Genomic DNA, 9,017 nt, shown 5'->3' with positions numbered 1-9,017 from the left:
CCCCATCTCTTCCACCATATCCCCACCCCCAGGAACCCTTAATCTACGTATTGTCTCTATAGGTTCATCAATTGAACTTGTAAACTTTAACATTCAAAATTAACCTGTTCTCAACCATTCACAATGGACTCATATAATCTTATCAAAATCTTCCCCCATCTGCTCCTCCCAGACCTATCAGGAAGTGAAGAAATACACAGTCTGCGTGACTGCACCCAGTCGTTTGGTGGGAGTGACAAAGAGTGATATCACATTCATTGCCGCACCACACTTATATGCCGTGTGTGTGTGGGGTGGTGGGGGTTGTTCATAAATTTCACCCCATCATTCACGCACACACATGCACTCAGACACATATGCATGCACACACACAGCACATATAACACACAAGAATGCATATCCAGAATGCCCTCCTGTCCGTATCATCTTCTCAGGCCCTGCTAACTGCTTACTAATGTCATGACGTCTGCTTCGATTGTCTTACTAGAGGTGACTTGCCTCTTTTCCTGCTATTTCAGGTGGCCTGTGATCACCTGCTGCTCTTCTAGGGATCTGGGAAGAGGGAAGTGGCCTGCTTCATGAGAGGAAGCCTCTGAACAATAGGCATTCTGCAGAGCACACCCTTTGATTGATCAATGACAGCGCACTAGGTCCTGGGAGGGGCACTTGGCATAGGCTGACTGCCTTGATTGCTATTCCCATGACCTTTGAGGGAAGATCATTCTTCATGCCCTGGGCCTGGGTCTAAATTAGTGGTTCTCAATTTTCCTAATGCCTCAACCCTTTTATACAGTTCCTCATGTTGTGATGACCCCACAACCATAAATTTTTTTTGATACTTCATAACTGGAATTTTGTTACTGTTAAGAACCAGGCGACACCTGGAAATGGGTAGTTCGAGCCCCAAGGGGTCGCGACCCACTGGTTGAGAACCTCTGGTATAAGTGCTTATCTCAGGTAATACTCCCAGCCACCTAGTTACTCAACTACCAGTCAGTCGATGCCAATTCATGGCAACCCTATAGGACAGGGTAGAACAGCCCATGTGGGTTTTTGAAACTATAACTCTTTACAGAAGTAGAAAGTCATACCTTTCATCTGAGGAATGGGTGGTGGTTTTGAACTGCTGACCTTGTGGCCCCCAGCCCAACACATAACCACTCTGCCACCATGGATACCTATAAAGCAAGTGCAAATTCAGGTGGAAATGCTGAGATAATGCATGAAATGGAAGCTTTGCCTGAACAAGGTCTCCCTTTGGGAGCTTTGAGCAGATACTACCTCAGGAAGCAGCATAGCATCCCTCAGGAGGTGTGAGAAGGCACAAGCTGGCCCTCAGTCCCAGGGACAGGAAGCTGGGAGTGGGCGGGCCTGGAGCAGTAGGTGACATGGCTGGCTTATACTCAGAGACTGTCATCTTGCACCAACACACTTGTTTTCAACATTCAACTCACACTCTGCCAACAATGTGCTCTGACTGTGTCAGGAGTCCAGGCCCTGAGCCTGTCTAAGAAATCAGCAGACCCCCATCTCTTATCTTAAGGCTACTCCAGGGATTGGCTCTGTGAATAGAATATATGGCAGAATCAATATTGATGTCAACATCAATAAGAAACATTTACTGTCCAGTCAATTCTGATGTATGACTGCCCCAGGTGTGTGAGAGTAGAATTGTGCTCCAAAGGGTTTTCTTATTTTAATCATTTCACAATCCAGCCATCCAGCCAATGTGTCAAGCACATTTGTACATTTGTTGCCATCATAATTCTTAAAACATTTTCTTTCTACTTCGGCTCTTGATATCAGCTTCTCATCCTCCCCCCTCTCTCCTTCCCTCACCCTCCCACCTTCATGAACACTTGATAGTTTTAAAATTATTATGTCTTACACTGAGCGATGTCTCCCTTCATGTACTTTTTTGTTGTCCATCCCCCTGGGAGGAGGTTATATATAGATCATTGTGATCAGTTCCTCCTTTCTTCCACCACATTCCCCTTCCCCTCCTGGTATAGCTACTCTCAATATTGGTCCTGAGGGATTTATCTGTCCTGGATTCCCTGTGCTTCCAACTCTTATCCGTACCCGTGTACATGCTCTGGTCTAGCCAGATTTGTAAGGTAGAATTGGGGTCATGATGGGGGTGGAGGAGGGGGTTAGAGGAAGCATTAAAGAACTAGAGGAAAGTTGTAAGTTTCATCAGTGCTATACTGCACCCTGACTGACTTGTCTCCTCCTCCCCACGACCCTTCTGTAAGGGGATGTCCAGTTGCCTAGAGATGGACTTTGGGTCTCCACTCTGCACTCCCCATTATTCACAGTGATATGATATTTTTGTTCTTTGATGCCTGATACCTGATCCCTTCGACACCTTGTGATCACACAGACTGGTGTGCTTCTTCCATGGGGGCTTTGCTGCTTCTCAGCTAAATGGCTGCTTGTTCATCTTCAAGCCTTTAAGGCTGTAGATACTATAGCCAGGCACCATCACCTTTCTTCACCACATTTACTTATGCATCCACTTTGTCTTCAGCAATCATGTTAGGAAGGTGGAATGCCAGTTTAATAGAACAATGTATTCTTGCATTAAGCAAGAACTTGAGTAGAGGTCCAATGTCCATCTGCTACCTTAATACTAACCTATAAATATATGTACATAGACCTATTCCTCCATTAAAATATATAAATATATTTACATATGTACATGCCTGTACTGAGACCTCTATACATGCCCTTGGCCTCCTAGTTCTTTCCTCAGTTTCCTTCTACTTTACTCTTGTCCCACTTTCATATTCAGCCATTAATTGGGTTTCAGTAATTCCTCTCAGTTACATTGTCCTTGATCAAGCCTTACCAGGCTTCCTACTCCCTCCTTGCCATTGATTTTAGGTCATTTGTTGTTCCCTTGACCCTGGGTTGTTAACACTCACTTCCTTTTCCCCGCCTCCCCCTCTCCCATGTCCCCCCCCTGCACCCCCCTACCATCAGACCGATTGTTTTCTCCTCCAGATTGTTTATGCCACCTATCTTATCTAGATAGATCTGCAGAGATAATAATATGCACAAAAACAAGACAGAGCAAAACAAAGCAACAAAAGAAAAGAAAACAACAACAATAAAAAACCAAGGACAAAAAAAAGAAAAGCCTATAAATAGTTCAAGGTCTCTTTGTTGACCTTTATGAGTGTTTTCCCCATCAAAAGTGATAGGGTGCCACACCCTCACCCCCAGTCTATTTTTGTTATTCCCCAGGTACTTCATTGCTCTGCTCCCTTGCTGTTCTGTTGTACACCCTTAGTGTTTTGCCTTAGGGTGGTGGGGTCAAATCCGGCACAATTCCCGCACTGTGTCTCCAGTGTTGTCCCCCACAGCGCTATGGGTCAGTGAGGGGTGTCGTGTCTCGTGTTGGGGCCAGCCCTATGCATTGACTGCTCTGAGAGGGAATATTGTCCTCAGGACTTGGTGGGCCAGGTTATGCTCCACTCTCCCTCCCTCCCTCTTCATTTTTCATTTGCTCCCATGGGCTCTGATCAGACCTGTCCCTCTCTCTGAACTGTAGCTTCAGTGCTGTCCTCTGAAGTGAATTCTTCTTGGGGGAGGGGAAGACTGTCCACGTTATCTGAGGCTGATTTTTGGAAGTAAATGACCAGACCTTTCTTCTGAGGTACCTCCAGGTGAACTTGAACCCCCAACTTTATAGTTAGCAGTCAAGCACATTAACTAATATATCATTCAAGGACAGCATCAACAGCCATTGTTAATTTTCCTTCATATTTTTGATGGTTCACATTGTCTAGTTAAGTCCAGCTAAGTTATATGGCAGATGACCGATGGATTTTGACTCAAAGCAAAGAAAACCAGAAAGATGTTTACTTGTGTTATTGGCTATGCAAAGGCATCTGACTGCGTGGGCCATAATAAATGGTGGATAACCTTGAGCAGCATGGCATTTCCAGAACACTTGATTATGCTCCTGGAACAAGAGGCAGTCGTGAGAACAACAAGGGAAGACTGCATGGTTTAAAATCAGGAAAGGGGTCTGTCAGGGCTGCATCCTCTCACCACACTTGTTCAATCTATATTGAGAAAATTATCAGAGAAGCTGCCTATTATGAAGAACAATGTGGAATGAGGACGGTAGAAAGGCTTATTAACAACCTGTGATCTACAGATGACCCAACTTTGCTTGCTGAAAGCAAGGAGGAATTGAAGCACTTGCTGATGAAACTCAATTATTATAGCCTTGGTGTGGCTTGAAGCTCAGTGTAAGGAAGAGCAAACTCATCACAACTGGACCAATTGGCATCATCATGAGAAATGGAGAAAAGGTTGAAGTTGTCAAGGATTTTGTCTTGCTTGGTTCCACAACCAATGCTTATGGAAGCAGTCTTGGAGATCAAAAGATGTGTTGCATTAGGTAAATCTGCTGCAGAAGACCTTGATCACAAGAGTATTGAAAAGCACGGATGTTATTTTGAGAACTAAGGTGTGCCTGACCCAACCATGGTATTCTCCCTTGGATTATACACAGGTGAATGGTGGACAGTGAATAAAGGAGACCGAAGACCATCTGAATTGCGGTGCTGGGGAAGTATACTGAAAGTCCCATGGACTTCAAAAAGCACAAACCCATCTATCTTGGGAGAGAAAAAGAAGTCAGAGCGCTCCTTAGAAGCAAGAATGACAAGACTTTGTCACATACTTAGGACATATTGTCAGGAGAGACCAGTTCTTGGAGAAGCACAGTGAGATAGTTAGTTTATTGTGCCAACCTGACCGATAAACACAAGTGGGATTAATTGAAGGGTGGAGAGATAAATAGCTCCGTGAGCCTCGCCTTTCTTGTCTCTCACTCTTTGATCATCAGACCAGTGTGCAGCTGCCTTGCTTGGTCTGTGCCTCAATTTACAGGCTAGACTGGGACGCCTAGCCTGTGGACTGTGTCACTGTAAGTTGAGGTCCCTTTAAGACCACACAATTGAAATTTACCTCTCTTGAGCGGGACTGACTGTTGTGACCTGGCTGACAGTTGGTGACCTGCCTGGCTGTTTGCTGCCTGTGCTGGGATAGCCTAGCTCTCTCTCAAGACTTGAAGGAGTGCCAGTGTCTCACAACTGTCTCACAGGAGTGAGTCGCACTGAGCCATTTGTACTGCTTTATATTTAACTGTTCATTTCTTGTGTTATATACCTATCTGTTTATAATTTAACTATTATTTCTTGTGTTATATATCTTTATAACTATATATATATAGTTATCAGCAATCTGGTTTTATCTCTCTGGAGAACCCTGTCTAACAGAGACATCATGTTTGGTGAAGTGGAGGGCAGTGTAAAAGAGGCAGTCTCTCAGTGAAATGGGTTGACACCGTGGCTGCATGAATGGGCTCAGGCATAGAGAGAATTGTGCTGATGGCACAGGGCCGTACGGTGTTCCGTTCTATTGTGCACATTGTCGCCATGGGTCATAGCTGACTTGGTGGCACCTGACACCACCAACAACACGGTTTATGTGGTCTTCTCTTTTCCTATTCCCCAGATATGGAAACTGAAGTTCCCAGAGATTCAGCCCTTACCTGCGGCTGTACAGCCTGGAAGCAGTAACATCTGCATTGGAGGATGCATCTCTCAGTGCAGCAGCACCTGGTCAACCCTGGAATGCTATCCACTCTTCCACCCAGGGTCCTCTCCTAAGACCTGTGAAGAGGCAGCTGAGGGACTCCCTCTGTGCTGGGACTGAGGGTGGGAGGGGAAGGTTGTGGGGCAGCAGTCAAAGGCCACATGCTTTCCCCCAGCAGCTCACTGATGTCGGAAATCATATCTATTTTAGGTCAACTGTCAAAGTTGATTTTCATCTGCAAAGCCCCAGGCTGGCAGGAATGTGGTGTAGACACACGAGTACTGGGCGTTTTAATGGAAAAACCCTTGGACTCGCTTTGGAGTTGACGTCCCCTCCATCTCCTTTGCCCCTTGGCTTGGGTGACTGGACCAGTGGGAAATTACCAGGCCTGTCACTCTCTCCGCATCGCAGGCACCCAGCACCGGGCTTCCTTGTTTACTTATTTAGAGCCTCGCAGAGGAAGTGGTAAAGGAAACTAGCTGAGTCGGTTTCTGAGAAGACACCATATTTGTTCGCAGAGGAAGCCGTTGCTTTCTGGGATCTGGCTACACCAGTCAAGACGTCTGCTCCAACAGGGTGTTCCAGAGGTGCTTGGGAGTTGGCAGAGTCCACGACACCACGGAGCTCTGGCTTGGGGGTTCTCTGTCCATGGGCGCGCCGTCTGCGTGCTGTTTGTGAGTGTCACCCCCGGAGCGAGCAGTCATGGCCTTGAGGAATGTACCCTTTCGCTCTGAGGTCCTGGACTGGGACTCCGACAGCCTTGCCGACTACTTCAGGAAGGTGAGCTTGCTCTTTGTGGTTGGGAGGGTTGGGGGTGCCATTGCCAGGCTGCTCAGAAGCTAACAGAGGGAACCTGGGCAGAATACAAAGGGGTAAAGGGCAGCCAAGGGGCTATCAACCTGTCACCCCCTCGCCCACTTACCGGTTCAGTGAGTGCCGTGCAGGCATCTAGGAACCACTGAGCTTTTCAGACAGTGAGTTCTAGGGAGGAGGGAGGGGGAGTGGTCCCTAAAACAAGGGTGTCCCTACTACATGTCAGGGGCTGAGTGTGATGTTTTACAGGCATTGCCTCATCTAGCACTCACCAATATCTTGTGAGGCCAGCATTGTCTCTGGCTCAGTCACATGCCCAGTTCCAGGAGGTCAAGTGGCCCTAAGCCCCAGAGAATGCATGTGACAGAAAAATGTCCTCTTCTGCCTCTGCTCTGAGGTTCAGAGAAGAGTTACAAACACCAATGAGACCAAGGCTACTTAACCCAAAGGGCAGAGTCCTGGCAGAGGAGAAAGGAAGGGCAGGATGGAGAGTGCAGAGGACTAGGGGGAAGAATCCCACCCATGGTGGTGGGCACTCATTGCTCGTGATCCTGGAAGGAGGGTCCTTATGTTGCTCTGGGACTTATGGGGATCTTGGGTGGAAGAGCAGGTAGAAGTGTATCCAGTTTACAGGTGGGGAACGGAGGCCTCTGAGCAGAGGAGGCCAGGTGAGATCAGATCTTGAGCTTATGGCAGAGTTGGGGCCAGAGTCTTGCTGCTATTTTGGCCTTTGTTTATGGGAGCAGATGCTCTAGAATATCCATGAATGGTCACTCGCTGATGGGCAGTGTATCCCGATATAAGCAAGACTACATCTTGTGAGGGACATTTGAGCTCTGACACCACCATCCATGGAGACCGGAATCACATGTAACTGACAGTACACATTGTGCTCACGGAAAGGCCTGTTTGTCCAGGGAAGACCTTAGCAGTCACATAATTCAACCTCCTGTTTCTCCTGGGGAGATGGAGACCCAAGGAGTGAAGAGATCCCCTCGGACACAAAGCTAAGCCTGGGGTCTATCTCCATAGTACCAAGGAAGCGGTCACTGCATTTCCTTGCCCAACCAAGAAGAAGGATAGGAGAAAATGTAGACTTGGGGTTATTGTGGCTGAGGCCTAGCTCAAGGTCATGCCATCTGCTGCATTTTGTGCATCTCCTTTCTGAAAATTTCCCTCTAAAAGGCTAGAACAAACTTGGCCTTCATTGCTCTGTGTGTGAAGATCTATGTGTGATTGGACAGTTGTCATTCAAAGGATGCTTCTGAAGACTTTCCTTAAATGCAGATCAAATAAGTCAGCGTGGCAAGGTGATATTTTCTAATATGGGATTAAATGGCTTGTTACCTCAAAGAAGAAAGGAGAAAAGCAGTGAGGCTTGGCAACAGGAGGACGAAAACTGGTTTAAGAGGCACCGAGAGGCCCCATCTTGACATCTGAGGAATTCCATGACATAGCCCTCGGCACCACGGAGGAATCCATGGGCAGGCACCCGTTCCTGTCAGCAGAGGGAGTCGGGATATAGGACAGCGTGCCCCTGGGATACGTCTTTTTAATTGAGTTAGGGGAAGAGAAAGCTTAGTTCTTGAAGAATCCAGGCCCTGGGACAAATCCACAGCACCTGGACAGGTGGTCCTTTCCAGCATCCAAGACCCAGACTGGGGAGAAAGCCCAGACCACCACCAAGATGGACAGAGACCCTTGGAGTCCTGAGCATCTCAGTTCCCCAGAGAAATCCCAAAGGAACGGACCACTCAACCCTGTCGGTGATCAAATGGGCCTCAAAAGGACTCCTTGGGAGGTGCAGTTCTTACCCTCTCAGGTGCCCCACCTTCACTCTGGAATCAGTCACACTTCAGCCTGAATCCTGGCTTGATCCCCTGCCAGCTGGGGACCTGGCTTTACTTATTCTGTCACCTGTGCCTCTAGCTCCCTCATCAGTAAACTAGGTATACTAAAAGTAAGTCCCTGCGTGGTTTAACCAGTTGGTGCCCTTGGCTGCTGTGCAGCAGGCTGGGGGTTCACCCAGAAGCACCTTGGAAGAAAGGCCTGGCACTCTACTTCAGAAAAAGTAGTCATTGAAAGCCCCACGGAATGCAATGCTACTCTGACACACAGGGCCTGGCCATGAACTGGAGTCAGCTGGAGTGGTTCATAGTAACTCCCCTCGTGGGATTTCAGTGGGGGCAGAAGGACATCATATGTGTGCACGAGGGGGGCATTCAGCAGAGAAAAAATCAAACTCACTGCTATTGACTCAGAGCAGCAGGGCAGAAATTCCCCAGTGGCTTTCCAAGACGGTCACTCTTCATGGAGCAGACAGCCTCATCTTTCTCCTGCAGAGCAGCTGGTGGCTTCGAACTGCTGACTGCAGTATGCAGCCCGGGGGGTACTCACCATGGCACAAGGGCTCTTTCAGCAGAGAGAAAGAAGAGAGCTAGGGAAAGCTCCGCCCTTTACTTTTTCCTGATCTAATGAACTGGCAAGTGGCCGGTGGGGGGAAGGGGTGGTCCCCATAGGCTGAGCAGCTGCTGTGTCTTCTTGTCTCAGATGTACCTATCTTGTCCCCTGCCTGGAATGCCAGCCCC

General features: G+C 47.8%; 1 protein-coding gene across 1 annotated transcript in view; it reads left to right on the top strand.

The window, feature by feature from the left end:
- Positions 1 to 6,318: 6,318 nt before the first annotated feature.
- The window catches only part of LCP2 (lymphocyte cytosolic protein 2), a 57,976-nt gene continuing 55,277 nt past the window's right edge, over positions 6,319 to 9,017 (top strand). Inside the window, exon 1 of the mRNA XM_075543202.1 lies at positions 6,319 to 6,396. Coding sequence (XP_075399317.1) covers positions 6,319 to 6,396 — 78 coding nt within the window. The remainder of the gene's footprint in view (positions 6,397 to 9,017) is intronic.

This window comes from Tenrec ecaudatus, chromosome 2 (genome assembly GCF_050624435.1).
Source record: "Tenrec ecaudatus isolate mTenEca1 chromosome 2, mTenEca1.hap1, whole genome shotgun sequence".
Lineage (NCBI taxonomy): Eukaryota > Metazoa > Chordata > Mammalia > Afrosoricida > Tenrecidae > Tenrec > Tenrec ecaudatus.
Note: the sequence above shows the minus strand (reverse complement) of the source record. Positions and strands in the feature narration are given on the sequence as shown.